This window comes from Sinocyclocheilus rhinocerous, unplaced genomic scaffold (assembly GCF_001515625.1).
Source record: "Sinocyclocheilus rhinocerous isolate Xijiao unplaced genomic scaffold, SAMN03320098_v1.1 scaffold1234, whole genome shotgun sequence".
Classification (NCBI taxonomy): Eukaryota; Metazoa; Chordata; class Actinopteri; order Cypriniformes; family Cyprinidae; genus Sinocyclocheilus; species Sinocyclocheilus rhinocerous.
The window spans coordinates 62,100-83,078 of NW_015656153.1; the positions used below are offsets into that span (position 1 = coordinate 62,100).

The 20,979-nt window shown below is 36.1% G+C and overlaps 2 protein-coding genes across 3 annotated transcripts; one reads left to right on the forward strand and one right to left on the reverse strand.

Annotated features, from left to right (window-relative positions):
* Window positions 1–7,974: 7,974 nt before the first annotated feature.
* eef1akmt2 (EEF1A lysine methyltransferase 2) lies at window positions 7,975–10,282 on the reverse strand. The gene is made up of 6 exons (XM_016526924.1): window positions 10,145–10,282; window positions 9,821–9,886; window positions 9,476–9,590; window positions 8,523–8,630; window positions 8,184–8,400; window positions 7,975–8,100 (listed from the first exon to the last, which is right to left on the reverse strand). The coding sequence occupies exons 1-6, from the start codon at window positions 10,252–10,254 to the stop codon at window positions 8,003–8,005; spliced, it is 714 nt and encodes a 237-aa protein (XP_016382410.1). The 5' UTR covers window positions 10,255–10,282; the 3' UTR covers window positions 7,975–8,002.
* Window positions 10,283–10,867: 585 nt separating this feature from the next.
* abraxas2 (abraxas 2, BRISC complex subunit) lies at window positions 10,868–18,746 on the forward strand. 2 transcript variants are annotated; one of them, XM_016526855.1, is made up of 10 exons: window positions 10,868–10,965; window positions 12,935–13,025; window positions 13,784–13,820; window positions 13,947–14,013; window positions 14,168–14,358; window positions 14,576–14,698; window positions 15,201–15,285; window positions 15,837–15,954; window positions 16,041–16,534; window positions 16,637–18,746. In XM_016526855.1, the coding sequence occupies exons 1-9, from the start codon at window positions 10,894–10,896 to the stop codon at window positions 16,487–16,489; spliced, it is 1,233 nt and encodes a 410-aa protein (XP_016382341.1). In that variant the 5' UTR covers window positions 10,868–10,893; the 3' UTR covers window positions 16,490–16,534; window positions 16,637–18,746. The 2 variants fall into 2 exon arrangements, with proteins under 2 accessions (XP_016382341.1, XP_016382340.1); XM_016526854.1 differs by having other exon boundaries at window positions 16,041–18,746.
* The last annotated feature ends 2,233 nt before the right edge of the window (window positions 18,747–20,979 follow it).

Consider the following 20,979-nt stretch of genomic DNA (forward strand, 5'->3'; position numbering starts at 1 on the left):
GACAATTTAAAAAGGTATTAACATAACACAAATTAGTGCAAACAGACAATGCTCCAACTTCACTTTCCTTAGTCATTTTCATAGTTCTTCATCCAACTAATCACAAGATGATTTTTAGTAGATGTATGAAGTCAGTAAGTTCACACAGGTGTAGTTATGGGATTGCTCATCCAAAAATGAAATATAAATCATCAACATGTTGTTACAAATGTAGGGACTTAACTGTAATTTAAGTCGTTAATTCTATAAGGGAATGAATCATTAATTTTATTTCTAGCTCAGGTTTTGAAAGGACTCGAATCTGAAAATTCTGAGTCAACCTGATTAAAACTGAATTCAAATCTGATAGTTTACACTTTAAATCGACGGTCGTCCAGCGAGCCGGTGATCTTAGTATATTTTAACAACTTGAATCTTTGTATTTCCCTGGCCACGGGGCAACACAATTATGATAATTTGTAAGCTCTTAGAGAGGTATTATAAGTAAGCTACGAGCTGAGTATAATTTAATTTTCTTCTCTTTTTCCTTTTGGTTAAGTTTGGTTTAGAAGGTGGTTCTAAACCGGTGTTTGGAAATGGGGATTTCTAAATACCAGGACTGTGGTTGCTATTAAAATTCCTTCGGGCGAAGGGAAACTAATAACAACGACAGTATTGGTTTCTTAGCTGTTAAGACTGACACCGTCCACCAATTAGGTGTTCCTAGATGCTTGTTCAAATTTTGGCAGATGCCTGTCAGTCTTCTTAGCTGGGTAGGGTTTCGCAAGAGAGTGAAGGTAAATGGAAGACAATTTTGAACCAACGTTCTCAAGTTTCAGATACCTGTTCAATTGCTAAAAATATCTGCTTTGTGATTCTCACAGGCAAAATCCCAGCAAACAACCGCAGTAGTCAACTCAGAAGGAAACAGCTGAGAGAGAGAAGCAGAAGAAGAGAGAGAAAAGTTTTGCTCTCCCAATGTATTAAATGAATTAAATAACTGAAAGGGAGAGGGAAAGAAGGCCAATTGCAAATTAAATTAGTCTTATCTTACAGCGCTGTGTAACACTCACTCGTTAGAGTGAGGTAAATTAATGTACAGCTTTACTGCAATTAATTCAATGTCATTGATATCTTCGGCGGATATCAGCATTTATACAGACAAAAACGTGTGGATTTAACCACGATTTCACAATTCTCCCAAAAGTAAATATTGTTCGGACACTCTCTCTGAGTACCGCGTTTCAAGTTCACTAGTTTTTTAGTGAATTAAATGGCAGCGGACTATCAGTTAGCTACTCTGATTTCCTCAAACCGTGGAGATTAATAGCAGAGTTGCATTTGGAAGTGGAAAACGCACTTATACAAATCACACTCTGAGGCCTTTTTAGAGAAAGTAAACGAGGAAACGTTTCTTCCTTCGTGCGCTTTTCTAGAGCGACTTATTTTGTCTCGGTGGAATCCACAGCTTATGGGGGCCTGTTTCACAAGACAGAGACCTTACACAAAATAGTACTTTCTCTTTCTTATATCTTTCTTATGAGGTACGAAGATATCAAAAGTTTAGCTGAGATGTCAAACAGGTTTGCAGCGACATGAGGTTGAGTAAATGAGAATTTTCATTTTTTGGGGTGAACTATGTCTTTAAGGGTGACTGCCTTACTTTGTCAGTCCTTGGCACAGCCAAAAGGACAAATGGTGAAAAACACGGACCAGTGTAGACAACTAGCGGGATGTCACCTGATGACATGTCTGAAGCATCTGCCCTGTCCAGAACAGTAATGGCACATCCGTCTGCTGCACAGTCCCAGATGCAGACCACAGCAAGCTGCAGATGCTCCTTTAGCCTCTAGTTATCATATGGAAATTGGCTCTATGAACTCTGTGCAGATAACTCACACTCATCTGGCCGAGGACTAACAGCATAACTCAAACCTTTCAGCACTGGCCAAGTACTTTCTGTTTCAGCTTTATCGATTTTGTGGCAGAAGGTTACTGTAGAGCCATTGAGATATGCCATATGTTGAATTTGAATGAACGGTTGGGTTTTTAAATCTCTTTTGGACTGAGTAGGGGTCAGACGTGCTTCTTTTGACTGCTCATTAAATCTTACCCAACTCCATCTTTGCATGCATGTAATTTGGCACCTTCCAAGATCTTGGCTTGCAAAGTAGATAACAGACCAGTTCCTCGATCCTTCAAATGGTTATCATTAACCATGTCATATACACAGTGTTGGCAAGCTACTAATATTAGATAAGCTAAGCTGGAAGCTACAGCACCCTTCATAAAAAATAGCTTGTTAAGCTACTTCATTAAAAAAGGTAATTAACTATAAAATATAGTGTACACATAATATAGCCTACATTTCTCGCTGTGTGTGTAATGAAGGGAGTGTGTCTTTACCTATAGAGGCATCCACAAGCTGCAGGTGGACGTGTTGATCTAAGTGTTTCTTCATCGCTAACAACGATTACGATAGGATGTATTTTCAACTTTGTTTCAAATTTTGCAGGTAATTATCCACTTCATCCTGTTCTCTTTTTGACTGTTTTTTAATGAGTGAGATACCGCTCTAAACGGTTCAGTGCATGGGTGAGTTGTTCGAATGATTCAAAATCATTAACCGATTCAGCTTTGCTAACCCGTGTGACCCACATGTTCATTCAAAAGAACCGAGTCAAACGAGTGATTCATTAGCGATTCATTGAAGAAGGAAAAACTATTTAGACAGAGTAATTCATTCACAAACTAGCATCTCTAGTTTTCTAAACAGGCTGACAGAAAATATGGGATACACAACTTACGATTCTGACAAATGCTTAGAATGGCAGGAAAAATATAACATATAGCATTTATTAAAAATATGAAACATTATAATGTTGATTTAAAAATAGGGTGTATTTCCTGCTAGTTTTTGATGGATGGATTGTAGGCAAATATTCCCCTTTATCAACCGTTTTTTGTGCTTGTGTTTGTATCGTGTTATTTTACCACTCCAAGTGATTCAGTGTATGTATGAACTGTCCAAATAGCTAATTCAGACTGAATCGCAAGGCCGCTTTGCTTACAAGTTAGTCAAGAATTGAATATCCTTATTTAAGGATAGTTTGCCCTAAAGTGAAAATTCTGTCATTAATTACTCACCCTCATGTCGTTCCAAACCTGTAAGACCTTAGTTCATCTTCGGAAAACAAATTAAGATATTTGAAATCAGAGAGTTCTGACCCGACAGCAACGCAACTTCCAACTTCAAGGCCCAGAAAAGTAGTAAGGACATCATTAAAATAGTCCATGTGATATCAGTGGTTCAACCGTAATGTTATGAAGCTACGAATATACTTTTTTTTATCTTAATTTGTGTTCCGAAGATGAACGAAGGTCTTACGGGTTTGGAACAACATGAGGGTGAGTAATTAATGACAGAATTTTCGTTTTTGGGTGAACTATCCCTTTAAATAAAACCAACTACGCGATGACTGAAACATTGACAGAAAACAGCTGTGTCTAAAAGCTGGAAAAAGCTGCTGATGCCATCAATTGATCGGTTTTTGAAGGCAGCTCAGTATATGTATCCTTAAATGTCTTTGATATCCCACAATTCTCTGTGGTCAGTTCTGTGACAGCTGAGCTAAAAAATAAAAAATGGTGTCTGAAAGTTGCAGTTTGTGGTCAGTTTTTGTGTAAATATAGGTTTTGGCCAACTTTTTCCTCTTTTAATGTCAATATAGTGAGAAATTAGTATTGTAGTAATCACCAAAGCTCTCTTTTGGTGTAGAATAGCTCATTATACCGTTATGCTGCCTCAGAAGTCTGTCCGAAATCAGAATCTTCATGTGTAAACTCTGCTTGAAAAGTCATTGCCTGATAAGGCAGCGAAGCATCAAGTCAGCTGCCTATGTTTTCGGATGCAGCCACTGAATGTTGAGTACAAAAAAAAAATGTGATGGGGACAACAGGTGTGATTTCAGAAGTGGTGAGAATCAAGCCACTGGTTAAATTAGATCGTGGTGTCCAATCCTGCTCCTGGAGGGCCAACAAACAACGAGTTTAATTCCAACCAGCTCCAACACACTTGCCTTGAAGTTTCAAAGTTGAACAGATTAATTCCATCTAGTCGGTGCAAAAACTACAGGGCAAAAGCTATTGCTTACATCCCAGAGGGATTCTGCTATAGGCCCCTAATGGCAGAATGACCTGGCAGTTATTTTAAGAGCCGCCAACATTTCAGTCCACCTTTTCAGGACCAACCCATTTAAATGTAGTTTAACCCATGCTATAATAAAATATCATTTTCTTATGATGGATGAGGAAATAGAAAGCTTCAGAGGACGTTAGTTACTTTACTTTTTTTTTTTTTTAAACTGTAAGATCAAATCATATTTATTTCCTTTTTCAACAGTTTTAGTGTCCCAATTCTACTGCAGTTCATCTATATGAACAATGACCTGGCCCTGTTAGCATCCACTCAGGCCCTAATCTCAAAGATTTTCATCAGTGAGATCCCATCAATCGCTATGAGGAGACAGAGCAGGTGCTACATCTCTCTGCATGCTCTGTCTTCGCCTCTCTCCACCTCCTCTTTGAACAAAGGTGATGTATTTTAGTCTGACCATTAGTCTGCGCTCAACCTGCTGGGGCCTATTCCTGCATGACGAGAGCAGGATTGAGTTAAAGATGTTACAGAAGAGCCTCCAGCCCACTTCTTTCTCTTTTATTCCATCACTGTGAATTTACATCTGCTGAAGATCCTTGGAAAACCCAAGAGTGCTAAACTAGTGACAGAAGAGTAAACTTTCAGTATAAAATATATCCAGTCTGTATTTAGCAGACTAGGGAGAAGGCAAACTTAGTAAATTAATTCAATTAAACACAACAGATACACTTTTCTTTATTAGAGAGACCTGTGCTTGGATGTTGAATTAAACGCTTAACACTCTAATTATGCAGATAAATGTGAGACAAATGAAGCCCTATCCTTAAATTCAAGTAGAGGATAATGGTCAACAGTCATGAACAATCAAGAGTCTTATATTAAAAAACATTGAGTGGGCTTTTCACACCAGCATTCATTATTGCAACCTGTTGAATGATCATCACCTGGCAATGGAAATTGATTTTTCTTTTTTTTGTAATGGGTTTGACTGGTTTAAAAGGTTTAAAACAGAATTTCCCGATAGCAAAGAATAAATCAGATCATTAGATCACAATGAGCAAGACAGCTCTTGAGTTTGTGATGTTTGTGATTCATAAAAGAGAGAGAAACCAAGACGTTTAAAGTTGAATATTTTTTCTCTTCGACACAATAATGCCAATAAGTTTCCTTGTGTATTTTTGCTCTTCTAATGGAAGTAGTTCCAAACAAATTTAAAACAGTATTAATCATGGTGTATATGAACGCACAGTAGTGATATTTTTTTAAAGATTTTGTTTAATGACTCATGTAGAAAGAAACAATAAATCAAAAAATTATCAATTATTCAAATAAACTATTTGTATATTTCTTTCTTATATATTATAAAACACAATTCATTGTCCTAAAAAATATTCCACCCTAAATTATAAACAAATTTAAAACAGTATTAATCATGGTGTATATGAACGCACAGTAGTGATATTTTTTTAAAGATTTTGTTTAATGACTCACTCATGTAGAAAGAAACAATAAATCAAAAAATTATCAATTATTCAAATAAACTATTTGTATATTTCTTTCTTATATATTATAAAACACAATTCATTGTCCTAAAAAATATTCCACCCTAAATTATGCACCATATATTTCTATAGAAATTATTTTTAAATGTAGGGGGGGGGGGATTATATTATTTTTTAATTAATACAGTGTTTAAGAGAAAAATGAAGCAAAGGAATTAAACATAGAGAAAATTTATTCCAATGCATGGAAGGCAGATTGTATCATTCTCATCTAGGAGAAATAAAGAAATTCATATGTAATACCATACCACATAAAATACCATGATGCAACCAACATGTGCATTCCCTAGTTGCTTAAAAGAGGATTTTCAGAAACAATATGCTCTGCCCATTCATATGGCAGTAATTTTTGCCACAAAGATCACAGGTCTGACTATTTTTAAGACCAATTAGCCTTTTCTAATCATGCCCACAATTTTGTGTTTGTGTATTCTTTTATAGCAAGTGCCACAGAAGTCCCCAAGTTTCATACCATTCTGATGAAGTGAAAAAGACATATTTTACTTGGCTATTTTTGTTTTTCAAATGCCTCCATTTACCCAAAACATGTTTGTCCATGAAAACAAAAGACTATAAGGCATTAAGGCATAAGTTAACATAAGTTAAGACATAATAATGACCATCTGTCAACAGAGTAGTAGATCCTGCAAGTCCTAGCGCTCCAAAAAAGAGCCTGCAAGCTCCTAACCAGTGTGTTTGAGTGGCCACGGTACAGCTGATCCAATGCTGCGGACTTCACAGCTGATTTCCACATTTATGTACACTGGCTAGCCATCGATCTCACACACTATTAATTCACTCTTCGGCATCTCTGCTTCAATAAGAGCTGTCTGGATACTCTGTCCGTTCAGATTCTTAATGACAAGAAATGCCGATGCATGAAAGAAAAAGAAGTTTTCGCACCCTCAATCCATTTATATAACGTAAACTTCTGTTTTCATCTCTGGAAGGTGCCAAGAGAGATTTAAATTCAGGTCTTTGTTTTTCATTTCATTCTCCGGCTGGGGTACAGGGTAATAACCAGAGAGGTAGGGGGATTTCTCTCACTTTAAAGTACCACAGCATCATGGCCCAAAGCCAGTCTTTTATTGCTCTTTCACTGTTGCCGTGGTAGCAGTCGTGTCCTGGAAGCTCAATCATTTTCTTATCAGGTGCAGCTGTCAGACTTTTTCTTAAAAATGACCAAGAGAAAAAGAAATATCCCCAAGAAAGAGAGAGGTAACAGAGGCCGTATGGATGCTATTCCTGAGGTGTCAATAGTGTGACCCAGTATTAAGCGAGAGACATTTGTTAACGTTCAGTCGTTTCAGTGGGAGACACAGACGCACATTCACACTAGCGCAGGAACTTCGCAAGAGTGCTTGAGAGCTTCGGGGTGAAGCTCTGGTGCGTGAAAACTGCTAGGAAAAAAGCTCAATTACTGGATGTTTAGTAAATGGCTAAACAAATTATGGAGCACAAATAAAGGGGCTTTTTTACAATATTGCTTATTTAGTTAAATTGATTTTATAATTTGGTATTAAATTGGCTTTTACAGTGCTGCCTGAAAACTTGGCATTAAAAACAACCAATTAAATGGCAATGTAAAAGTTATTTAACAAATTCCACCGCACTTCACTTCTACAGCTGGCATTTTCATTACATTCAATTCCATTGTATGGCCTCAATAGTTTTAGAATACATTAAAAAATGTATTGCTCAAATCTCAGAAAAAAACCTACATGCAAAGACAAAAAATAACGTTAAATACATTAAAAATATTAAATAAGAAAAAAAGGTACTGCTCAAACCTCAGACAAACTCTACAAACAAAGAAAAGATAACTTTTAATACATTATGCAAGAAGTAAAAATATTGCTCAAATCTCAGACAAAACCCTACATGTAAAGACAAAAAAAAAAAAAACTTAAAAAAAGAACTAATTAAAATCATTGCTCTAATCTTCAGAGAAAACCCTGCATACAAAGCCAAATACGTTATAAATACCTAAGATAATACCCTATATAGAAAAACAAAAAATTAACTTTACCTGACAGTGTATACAACAATTAACTACTCCATGTTTGTGCCTAACATTACACATCAACTTCATAAGAACTGAGTAAAAACGGACATAACGTTCAAATTAAATGTAGCTCAATACTGCCCTCATGTGTACACCACCACATGTAACAGGTAATTACATTTCTTAGTATTACCTCAATATTAAGAAACAAGAACAAGTTCATCATTTTCCAAAACAATTTATTATAAAAGTACATAAATGATATTGGAAAAAAACGGAACGTTTAAAAAAACTTTAGGATCAGTCAATCCGTTTAAATACCAAAGCTGTCACGCTGTTACCCGTCACACCACCAAACTGGAAACGGGGGGTGGGCAGCTCTCGTACCAACTCAAACCCTGCAAGAAACACAATTATATTACAATCATTACAATATTGGAAACATTATTAGTTGAAGGAATATGCTGATATGTTAAGGTACCAGGTCTGAAGATCTGTAGCAGCTGCTCTTTGGTCCAGTTGCAGGAGGTGATGACGAAGAAGCCTTCTGGTTGCATTACAGTTTCTAAAGAGTTCACATAGAGCTTTTTTGCCTCCTCTCGGTCCTCTGGGCTCAAACTAATGGCATCAAATGTGCCTTTATCTATACATACATCAAAACCCTTCAATTCTGCGCTGGGGTTCAAGAAATCCTCCACCTGAAAGGACATGTAAAACACAAAGACAAATAAACATTCCCTTTTATTCTGTGCTCTTTTTAAATGTGCAATGAATTTATTTACTCAATTTATGTATGTTAAAAACAAATCATTTCCATTACCTGAATTGTAACATTTTTTAAGCCTTCCTCCTCCAGAATATTTACGGTGAGCTCTACAGCAGCCTTGGAATAGTCAATTCCAGTGAGGTTTGAAAAACCATGCTTGGCCTTAAAGGGTAATTCATGAGATTATTATTTATACTTATTTACATCATCAGGGTTTCTGCAAGGTAAAGACCTGACAACATTTTAAGACCTTTTTAAGACCACGTAAAGAAAATTTGAGTATGAAATTGAATAAATTGTAACATAATACTTCAATGTGATAATAATCATAATGTCAATGTCTTGAACAAGCAATGCTACAAAGTTTAAAAATACAACTTCATGAAATTTAGCATCTTTAGTAAATTTAGTATTGGTATTTTTGTCTTTTTTCTGTTTTCTCTAAAGACTCCTAAATCAAGATACATTTACATAACCATTAAAATTCTTTTACATCAAAATTATTGTTTTATGAGAAACTAATGTTTGTTTACGCTTTTGAATTTGCTGCCCCAAATGATTGTATTGTGCTACAAAAGTTATTGAAATTAGAGACAAATATTCCAGTATGTGCATTTAAAAAATTGCTAGTAAGTGCTCTGAACCTCGACCTGTAAATGTTTTAATTGAGATTTTATTTTTTCTTTTATGTATTGTAATATATGTTTGTATGTTTCTCAGGAAATATTAATTCTCCTGCCAGGCTGTTATTGAAAATAAGAACTTGGTCTTAATTAACTTCTATGTATGTATGTATGTATGTATGTATGTATGAATGAATGAAAAATCAACTTAATTCAAAGGGAGTCATACCTTACTGACAGTTGTTTGTTCTTGTTTTATGTATAAACTCACTTAATACTGTTCACTTCATTGATATAATTGATTTATTAATTAGTAATAATTAATTAGAATGATTGAATATAAAGTAAATAACTAAACGCAGAGCTAAATTGAACTTGACTTGCCAGTTCCACCAGAGACATCCCATTTCCAGTTCCAATGTCAAGTATGGCAGCATTTTCAGGTACATTTTGTGCTTCCATCCATCTGATCACTCTGTCCATGCTTTCCTCACCAAACCTAAAGGTGGACCAGAAGAATACTAGTTACAGTCTTCATACTGTCCTAAATTACTAAACACAACTAATATATACAGAAGATACACCAGAAGATGGTGCTGGTTCAGACTCTTCCAGAACAGACTAGCACTGAAACACTACACTTTATTCGAAGAAGAACATCAGTATGAAAGGGCATTCATAAACAAGTATGTGGCACAAAAAAAAAAAAAAAAAAAAAAGCAAAATTACCATATTTCTCCAACATCTCCAATATCCTTGTAAGTCTGTAGCTCTCTCTTATAAGCATCATCCCAGCTTAAAGGAAAACGGTAGAATGGCCAGAAAAATTAAGCTCAAGTCAAAAGTCTGACTACATTGCAAGTAATCACTCAAAACAACCGTACTTTTTATTTAACAAATAAAGGTGTAACATTTCACTTGCAGCGGTTGCTGGGTAGAATATACAGTATTCATGTGAGGTATTGCAGAAGCAGAAACATAAATGTAACCCATGTGCTGGTCTTCTATGAGATCGACACTAGAAGGGCTAACTAATCAAGTAAAATCTCTTACTAGTCCTTTGTTCCGAGTTTTGAAGGAGCAAAATCATCTTCTAATTCTGTGCACTGCACCGGACAGTCTTCTGCCCCATGTGTGCTCATGACGTCTCGTCTCATCAACATCCGCTGACGTAATACAGAACATGACAATCATAACACTTCAAAATAAAGGTTTTTAATAAAGGTAAAGGTACAATTGTATTGCATATTCAAACTTGAAAGCAAATCGATAAAAATGTAATAAACGGATTGACGGATATAAATTAAAACAATATGCAAAACGAAAAAATAACTTTTTAAAATAAATAAAAACATCACACAGCTGACAAATTTTGCACTTTTTTGTGTAAAAAAAATTATAACAGTTCTTACTTTATGTTTTACATCATTCCACAGCCATGAAGTAATGTGTGTCACTTCTTCTATACTAAAAACAGAGACAGATGAACGTTTAAAAAACGCTGTTGTTGTTGTTTCAAGGTAAATATTATGGTTTATACAACATGTATGCAAATAGTTGTAGTTTTAAAATTTTTACGTGTCATTCATAACGTTTTAAGAATTAAGGTAATTATTGTTCTTTAACTAACAAGTAGATACATCTATTTTATTTATAACATTTTATTTATATTATTTTTTTAAAAATCATCCAGTCAAGCATTAAAAAAAATACAGGGTGAGCATTTTGTTTATTCGTGGGCAGGCTGGTGTACAGTGCGTGCGCGCGCAAAGGATTGTGGGCTCGGCGCGTATGTTTCCATCATGGCGGCGTCAATTTCGGGATACACTTTTAGTTCTGTGTGTTATCACAGTGCCAACAGCAATTCCGACCATGTAAGTACTCTGTCATCTGACTTTGAGGGTAAATGTTTAAGGGCACGATCGCATAGCGAAACAACAAACAGTTTATTACATCAAATCACAATTCATTTCCCGGTGTCATCTTCCTGGTGTGGCTTCAGAGGGGCTGTGTACAAAACCTGGTGAGCCGCCTATCTAGACAACCTTTGTAACATCAAAGGTGTATTAGAACGTTGAAAATTCCGACTCCTCGGAAATTTTGTGTTTTTTCATGGCATTTTTAGATATCTTTAGTCGATGATTGAAAATGACAAATTCAAATGACTTTGATGATAAATCGAATGCGGTCTATGTAGGCAGCACACTGGGTTTTGAGACGCAGCCAGTGTGACAGCTAGCAAACCTACAAGCCGAAAGATTTTACAAGCTTGTCAGAAAGTGTCATTGCCGTTTATTCACTGTATGATTGCTCGCTGTCATAAATGTACACCGCCCAGTAAACTGTTAGCGTTCGGTGAATTCAATCTCGTCGATGTCGAGGTGTCAAGATAGTCACATTAGCGTTAGCTGGCTGGCTAACTTGTTTGTCAGCAACAACTGTCAAATGCAAACTTTAATGTCGGACAGACATATTTAATGAATTGTTCACAAATTGCTTAACGTTTCTAGCCCCTTGTGCTCTTTGCGTCATGCCCTTTAATGTAGTCATTGAGGAATTAGGAAGTCGGTGATCTGCTTGACCCTGCAGGCTTCGCATAGTTGATTTGGGCTGGTTAGTCAAGTGTTCTGCTTAACCTGTTTTCATTCAGTCAAAGATATGACGGTTTTTACTGTTTTTCCTTATTGAACATCTAAATGACAGCCATTTTAATTTTGATTTGAGCTTGTTTATGGGATAGACTGTTAATTTACATGGTGTTTATATGTGGGCTTTTGATACTAAACCACCTTGGTTAACCTATTTTTATTTTAATTGGAAAGAATAATCAGCATTTTCAGTGTGATCTCAAACTGAACAAGTAAATAGCCAGGGAAGTTGTTTAGTCAAGTGTTATGCTTAACCTGTTTTCATTCAGTCAAAGATATGACGGTTTTTACTGTTTTTCCTTATTGAACATCTAAATGACAGCCATTTTGATTTGAGCTTGTTTATGGGATAGACTGTTAATTTACATGGTGTTTATATGTGGGCTTTTGATACTAAACCACCTTGGTTAACCTATTTTTATTTTAATTGGAAAGAATAATCAGCATTTTCAGTGTGATCTCAAACTGAACAAGTAAATAGCCAGGGAAGTTGTGTTGTGTGCCTGGAGAACAGTGTTTCTGTTGTTCTCTCATTGCAGCAGTGTTTGGGAAATTTCTGTTTTTCAGACCTCCTTGTATAAACTTGTCTATTTTGTAACATATTTGTTGCATGAATTCTGGGTATATTCACCTAATAAGGTACATTTTGGTATACCATGACCTTTAGAGGTACAGATTAGGTTTTGCTTGCTTTTTAAACACATAAAATGTCCCTTTGAATGGCATTTGGCCAGTTACCGTAAGAAAAAAAAATAAATTTATTTTTTTATTTTTTTATTACATTACTACGATAAGTTTGTCAATAACTAAAAACCAACATTTGTCACAGACTAGCAAGCCATGACTAAAGGGCAGCTTAATATGATAAAGTTGGAATGCTGTTTTTTTTTTTAAATAAATAAATGTGTTTGTAGTTTTAAATTGTTTTTAACATTTGCATATTTAATGTTTATGTGTATTTCATGTTTAATGCTAAGAAATTGCTAAATCATACAAGGTTATTAAACTGTATGTAGACATCCCACATTTTGAGTAATAATAGGCCTAATAATAATAGTAATTATTACTTAATTTTAAAACAGTTGCAGGCCTTATTTTGTACCTTTTATTGAAAGTGTCTATTACAGTAATAATATCATTCAATCTTAACTACACTGTCTTTGCCTTTGAAATGCCATTTTTATGCCTCTTTTAGGAGGGCTTCCTGTTGGGAGAAGTGAGACAGGAGGAGACTTTAAGCATCAGTGACTCACACATCGGTAGCTCAGAATTCCTCAGTGTAATAGGTAAAACCATGGCTGATTATTTTTACTGTCCCAAAGCTACAAACAAAATGTAGAGTTGACCATTTTATCATGCATTATCAAAACATGATGCATCCCATTACTGAAACCCTTGAAGGCTCAAATCACAGACATAATACGTTTTCACAGTGAGGACGTGATGTGACAACCTTCCTGTGTAAGCAGAGGGACTTTATCAGTTCAAGATATGGCTGATGTAATCTGTTCAGTCTCAACCATTCAAAGTACTGTTTTTTGTGTTTTTAAGTTTGTGTCAGCCAGCCAGCGTTCCTGATTAAGGCCTGAGAGATAAGCCTCGTACATCAATGTAGACCTTTTTGGCTCAGAAATGCTGGAAATAGCTTCTCTCCACTCCAACATTAAGTGATCATGTTTCTGAGTTTGGCGCTGCTCCCAGGACCCCTTCATCTCTGATCACTTTACAAAGAATTTCAGAAAGGCCTTCAACATCAAAAGCGGGCTCAGATAGTAGTACCTTATATTTGCAGTAAGATGAGTCATTATGAAGGTCATGTTGTCCTCTAGACAACCTTCAGATCACGATGGCTGAGATTCCACGTCGCATGTTACAGTTTTTAGAGAACAAATCTGCTAACATATTTTCCTTCATCTAGTCCAAGGTTAATGTTGTCTGTATGCATATTATTAATATTTAAATTAGACCTTTTGAACAGTCACAGCATGCTTGCTTTACTCAGATGTTGAATATAATTGATCACTCGCATTCACTTGTTTTTCAGAGGTCCATAATCATGAACCTTGTTCACAACTGTTTAGGTAAGAATGTCCTGCATGGGCAATTGGATTTAGTAGATGCATTCTTAAATGTTTATTATGTGTTATAATAAAAATATACACTACCATATAAAGTGTTTTAACGGCAAAATTCTTTGTTTGTTGCAGCTTTTATGACTATGCAGGTAACGTCAATGAAGAAAATCTCAACAGAATCCTCAAGGACAGAAGAAAAGTAAGCAGTTATCATGAAATATGCATAAAGATTTTAGAGAGTAAAATTAATAAATTATTAACCGGTACCTTGACAGGTTCTTTGTCCTTTGCTGTTCGACTTTGTGTGTTTAATTCAGCCGACCCACTTCACAATGTCTCTTCTTTTTGAGCAGAATGTTATCGGCTGGTACCGGTTTAGAAGGAACACTCAACAGCAGATGTCATTCAGGGAGCAGGTGATCCATAAGCAGTTGACCCATATACTTGGCATCCCAGATCTGGTCTTCCTCCTCTTCAGCTTCATCTCCACAGCCAATAGTTCCACACATGCTTTGGAGTATGTGCTCTTCAGGCCCAACAGAAAGTATGTACATGCTGGTTAATACATACCTATGGAAATATGTAATACTGTGGGATAAAAATTCTCAAAATATAATAAAATCATGATTCTGTTTAACTCTTTAGAGACTTGTCTCTCATATTGTTATTTCATAATACCATGCATAATGTTTGCAAATGGTGTGATGTAGCTGATATTGTGTTTATGAGCATTTCTGTTGCAATTTTGATCTTTATCTCAGCAAGTATAATCAGAGGATATCTCTAAGCATCCCAAACCTGGGCAACACCAGTCAACAGGAATATAAAGTCTCATCTGTGCCGAACACCTCCAAGAACTACGCCAGTGTCATTAAAGAACATGGGTGAGGCAACCTAACTGCAATGTTCAATATTCCCCTTTAGCCATGCTTTTAGCAAATTGTGTTATTTTGATTTTGCCCTACCATTCAAAAATGTAGGATTTTAAAGTATTTTTTTGTTAATCAAGGCCACATTTATTTGATCAAAAATACAGTGAAACAGTAATATTGTGAAATATTACTACAATTAAAAACATGTCTATTTGAATATATTTTAAAATGTAATTCATTCCTGTGATGGCAAAGCTGAATTTTCAGCATCATTCTTCAGTGTCACATGTTTTTTCAGAAATCATTCTGATATGCTGATTTGGTGCTCAAGAAACATTTCTTAATAATATCAATGTTGATAACAGTTGCACTGCTCAATATTTTTGTAGAAACCATGATAGAGTTTTTCTTAATTTACATAATTTAAACTGCACAGCACATAAAACATAAAGTCTTACTTTTGCTGCAGTAAATAATTGAATTAGTGATATCCAATTCATTTTTTTATTTATAGGACTGAGTTTTTTGATAAGGATGGGGTGATGAAGGACATTCGAGCTATTTTTCAAGTATACAGTGCCCTTCAAGAAAGAGTGCAGGTGAGTTACAGTCTTATAATGTTTCTGAACTGTCAGATAGATGTTGGTTAAAATACACCACAATTTGCTATGTCTAATAGCATTTAAATGTTTTAAATAAATTATGCTCAGAATGTGCTATCTATGAATTTTAGTGATGCACCATAGCCGATACCGATATGCATTTCCTTTTTTTGGAAACAACACCAAGTCTGTCCTGTGCAGAGATTATGAACAAATTATTTTTAATTTTGATTAGTTTTGAGCAAAAACTTGATTGGTAGAGCTAAATAAAGATTATTAAAGCTATTTTTATAAGTACATTGAAAGCTTTGAAAATAACTATAATAAAATCAATCACTGCTGCTTTTTTTTTTTTTTTCCCGACAGATGCAGTTGTAAGCTTAACTTTTTATTTGAAGATTTAACATTTGTAGATGGTCTAAAGCAAAAGAGCTGTAAAAATTCTAAAAATCACTAGCACACCTTGAGCCGGGATGATGCCGATGTTTACATTTCAAGACGTTCCAATAATATCATGCATCCCTAATGAAATTTCTGTCATCCTGCAGGCGGTGTGTTGTGAAGTGGATCAAAGTGAACGAGTGAGGGAGAAAATCCAAGAAGAAGTGAACAAACTCAAAGAGGAAATCGCTCTCAGGAAACGTAACAGCGCTGAGGAAGAGAGAAGTATGTGCTGATGACTCTGCGCATTTGTTGCTTGTTTAACAAAAAAGGGAAGCAATTCCTTTTATTACCCTCTTTTTTCCTTCCAGGACTCCAAGAGGCGGCTGCTGTCATGCTTCCCGATAACTCTGCCCTTCCTGACTCCTCACACTCTTCACTGACTCGAGTCGTGCTCTCAGGTCCCTCGGTGGAGCCCAGTTTAGAGAGACCCGTGAACTCGTCATCTCCACCAATCTACAGCACCACACTGCCTCCAGATTCACCAAGCGCTATACTGCTGCCGCGGCCCCAAGCCGTAGGTTCGCCCGGACACCCGTCTCCCAGTCTGGGCCTGGGCAACGGAGACGGTTCGAGCTTGGATTCCCTGAACCGCCAGGCCACTGGCCAGGAAGACCAGGAGGATGACGAGGACAGTAGCGAATACGAAAATTTAGTTAGCGAGCAATTGCAACCACCTTCCTTAACAGAAACCGTTTCATTAGGACGACCAGCTACCCTGTGGCCCGACGGAGACGCCCACAGCCCGCCAGGCTCATAGTAGTCAAACAAACCAACGGGGATATTGATGAACGAACAGAACTAGGTGTGATCGTGAGGTTGTGGTGTTCAGAACACAAACAAGCACTTGCCTTTTGTGAGCTATGACAATGCTGTCCTGTTGTACACATTTAACAGCTCTGTGCAGGGGACATCATCGTGTTTTGACGAACTCCGAAGTAGAATGGAATGATATCCCCATCCATGTGGATCGACAGGCCCCCTTTTCTCCGTTTCATGCTCTCCTCTCTGGTTTCGTTTGGGTGGAGAGGTGCATCCTGCTTATCTCTGCGTCTGCCACTCACTGGAGTCATTCGGTTCTTGCACCATTTACCTCTTGCACTGTTTTGCCTTCTTTTGATCTGTATTTGAATAGAAAAGCAAAGGGAATGATGTCTTTTTTTTGCGGCCTTCAAACACATCTCTGTGTGAGCTTATTCCATCTTCATTGTCTTGCTTCGAAAATCTGAATGGACCGAAAAAAATCACAGTTATAATAAGGACTGCTTAGGACTACAGCTGACTCTTGAACAGTTCTTGTTCTAGAAAATTTATTTTATTTTTGGTTTTATCAGTTATATTTGATTTGATTGAGTAATATAATGGCCTATTCTTTAAAAAAAAAAAAGATCATTTTTGGTCAACGATTATAAAAGTTACTTTGATAAGGGTTGATTGTATTTTCTATGACATACTGTAGATCACTACTAATTTCATAGGCTTAAATCAAACACATTTTTGTCCTAATGAATGAATCTGATATTATATTTCTTTCTGCTGCACTTCAAACTTTCACCTTCGAGCTTTAACTGAATTTTCCAGTCGTACGGTTTGACGGAGCCATCAGAAACTGGTCAAAATGCAGCATCATCGATCTCAGGATTCTTTTACAGTACCAGGACTGTTGTTTTCTCACATCATCTTGTCCACATGCCTTTGTTCTTTAGTTGAGAAGACATGATTGCTCAAAGCAATGCAGCGGTGGATCAGTTTAGAGCTCTGTGATAACGTGAAATAAAGATTTCAGCCATATGCTGCAGATCTTTAAAGGTAGAAGCACAGTTTTATCATCTGTTAGTGGATGATTTGTTACATCTGATCAAATCAAAATGATGTTTTCCCTCAAAAGTTTGTATGTGTGTGAATCTCAGAAAAACATGACTGGGTCATTTTACCATTAACCATTAAATAATAATAACTTACCATTAAATTACAAACTGCCATGATGTATAAATACTTGACAATTTAATTTTACTTTTAAAAACAAGTTTTGCAATAACGTTTGGAGATTTAGTGGAAACTGATTTTACAATGTAAAAAATGCCATTAAAAAAACGTAATAGTCCAAAAACATACTCTTAAATTTTTTTCCAGTTACAAATGTTATACAAATAATAGACTTGAAAAATGTGGAGTGAAATATGACTGTAATGCGTTCTTGTGAGATTCACCCATGTCGTGCATATTGTGAACAATTTGGGCAAGTGACTTGAATCAGATTGATGAGCTGTCTGACTTTTTCACCCAAAGAATCCGAAACGTATTTCTTAGTTTTATCTCAGGATCTGACGCTCTGACGTTTATTTTGGCAGAGGCCGAGAATGTCTCACTTTTCATTCAGTATATTTCTGCAGTTCTGTGTAGGACAGAAAAAAATAACAAATGCTTGTTCCCTGGCATGAGTGTGAATGGGAGTACACTGACAGAGATGTTTTAGTCAGCTGTATCATGTTGCATTGACCGTCTGCTTTAAATATTTCTGCCTCATATTCTGACTTTGGCATCTGTCTTCAAGTGTACGGCCAAAAACCACCACCACCCATGGTTTTCAACACGAATATGTAAGCGTTAATCTGAACAATGACACTAAAGTGGAGAGATTCCACGTTTAAACTTGACATGGGCTTGTTTGGACAGCTGGCAGCCAGTCCCTCGGAGCTTTAAAAATGCCATTTTATCATAACTAACATGTTCCTTAGAAAGTTCAGATGAACATAAATGCCACTTAAGATGATAAAATATATATGCATATACACAATCTGATCTGGGGGGCGGTTTTCCAACAAATACTTATTATTCATGATTAATCAGAGTAAATTCGCAGCATCCTCCTCTGAACATCTAAAGACAACTCAACTAATTCAGTGTCAATCCTTGCTGCCATATTGCCTTTTACTCTATCCTTACAGATGCTTTCAAATCTGATTATGAAATAAATCTAAATTTGGCAGTGTGCCATTTTAATGGGGAAATTGCAATGATGTGTTTGTCATTTTTATTGTCAGTTTAGTCAGCTGCAGGTCAGATGTGACTTTCCCTGTGATCGAACAGCTGTGAGTGATTAACATTGTTCCCATCAGAATTGGACTGATGTCTCTCGTGTTTTACAAATGTAGACTGTGTTTGGCAGGCTGTTGCACTACTGCAAGCATTAACCGTTCCATCTACTTCTGTCAACGTGTTTACAAATATGAAGCAAATTCCCAATTATAAAGTAGTTGCAGTGTTTCAGCAAACACATATTGTATTATTAGTTTCCTTTGGTGGCTAATTTCCCAATTCTGCCATCATTTGCTCATCCTCATGTCCTTTCAGGGACTTTTTTCTTATGTAAAATGCAAAAGAAGATAGTTGGAGATCGTTCATGCTTCTCTTTTCCATACAATGAATGTGGATGGGGATGAGGTCCTGTCAAGCTTCATAAAGGCAAAAACATCATTAAAGTGGTCCATATGACCTATGCACTATATTCCAAACCTGAAGCCATATGATAAGCCTAATGTAAGCAATTTAAGTTGTGGACACCATTCACTTTCATTGTACGGAAAAGAGCAGCTTGAACATTCACGTAAGTCATACAGGTATCAAAAGACGGGAGAATAAATTGACAGATTTTTCATTTTTGGTTTAACAACTATATAATATTAGGCTAAAATGGCATATTTTCTCCCTTAGACATTATCCTTATCTTTTAAATTATTAGGCCCATTTATCTCTTAACAGGCACTTGAAGCCAAATTTTAACGTGGGTTTTGCTGGCCTCAGATTTCACAAGACCTCCACATGCAGCCAAGAATAACTATATGATTTGATACTCTTCACACAAGACAAATTGAGCTGAGCTATCAAATGTATTAGGTTTGACAGCAAGAACCCCTTTCACTGAATGTTACCGTTTTAAATTCTCACCTATGATGGCAAAAGCGTTCAGCCTCAGGTGGAACAATGACTTCCTTCCAGAAATTTAGAATTTTCGATCATATATATATGAATACATATTCGCTACAAAACAAACACGTAGGAATTGTGCCTAATAATGTAAACAAATCAAATAAAACGAAGTACCGCACACACATTTGTGTAGTTGTGTAATTTATATCATGATCCTGAAGGTGGCGCAAGTCATTCACGGGTCTGCAGTGGGCCAAGAACTGGGACACTTTAAACTTGCCAGGGATAGACTTTTTTTTCCCGCGGGTTAAATGTTTGGCATATTGTAGAAATTTTATTTGATTGGAAAGCTTGTATTTAAATATTTAATCTACTCAATATTTAATCTCCACATAAACTGATGAGGAGCGTGTTTGCAGAAATGTATGAAAAGGACCAAGAACAGTCAAAAATAAAGGATTAGCATCCCCACCAAAGACTGTGTACATTAGCTGACTGTCTTGGGGTAAGATAATCCTATTTGTAAAAAACAGACCTTTTATGATACGGTGATTTTTAAGTTAAAACTGTGTGTAATGCAAAATAGTAACTAAAATATGTATTTTAAAACGTAAAAAGGTAGGAAGTGGCATATTTTACGTTTTATTTGAAATAAAACTTTTTGGCTAGCTTTGACTGCCCATTAAGCGCAGATCTGGCAACCCTGATTAGAGGACATTTTAAATACATCGTACAATTGGTTGTTTCACCAGAAGTGTGACGGCTCACTCACCCGAAAAATAACATCAGGCAAACATCATTTGTCAAAATCATTTATTTACTATAATACATAGCAGATGATGTTAAAATATTTAGTTTGTACATCATATGAGGCAGTCATATGAACATAATGTTGCTCTTTTCTTTTCAACTACACTAAATGGGATCCTAGCAGCTGCACACTTACCCTATTGAGCCCTTTCCTCCGTTTTAGTGAGTCAATTGAGATAAATCTTGTCATTCACATACAAGCTCCCGCATCACAACTAAACACCTCTGAGTTGTGCTGTATTCCACACAAAGACTGCAAGCTTTCTAAACAGCATCTGTTACAGTGGAACAAAATTCAGTACCATCTAATAAAAACAGAAAAACAAAACAAAAAGTTTTATTTATATAGGGAATTAAGTACAGTCAATGGATCTAACCCCAAATTTTAATACATCATACCACAAAAAAAAAAAAATCTGATTATAGGTTTTACAAGATTATACAGAGCTCCAGTACCCCGTGATTTTTGTTTTGCCAGCCATCAAACGATACCGACATATATATATATAT

Coding starts and splice junctions, on each gene's coding strand:
- abraxas2 (XM_016526854.1), top strand. CDS start 10,894: ATGGCGGCGTCAATTTCGGGATACACTTTTAGTTCTGTGTGTTATCAC. Junction 14,359..14,575: donor CTCTTCAGGCCCAACAGAAA/GTATGTACATGC, acceptor TCTTTATCTCAG/CAAGTATAATCAGAGGATAT. Junction 15,955..16,040: donor CAGCGCTGAGGAAGAGAGAA/GTATGTGCTGAT, acceptor TTTTCCTTCCAG/GACTCCAAGAGGCGGCTGCT.
- eef1akmt2 (XM_016526924.1), bottom strand. CDS start 10,254: ATGTTGATGAGACGAGACGTCATGAGCACACATGGGGCAGAAGACTGT. Junction 9,887..10,144: donor AAACTCGGAACAAAGGACTA/GTAAGAGATTTT, acceptor TTTTCCTTTAAG/CTGGGATGATGCTTATAAGA. Junction 8,631..9,475: donor GGATGTCTCTGGTGGAACTG/GCAAGTCAAGTT, acceptor TTACCCTTTAAG/GCCAAGCATGGTTTTTCAAA.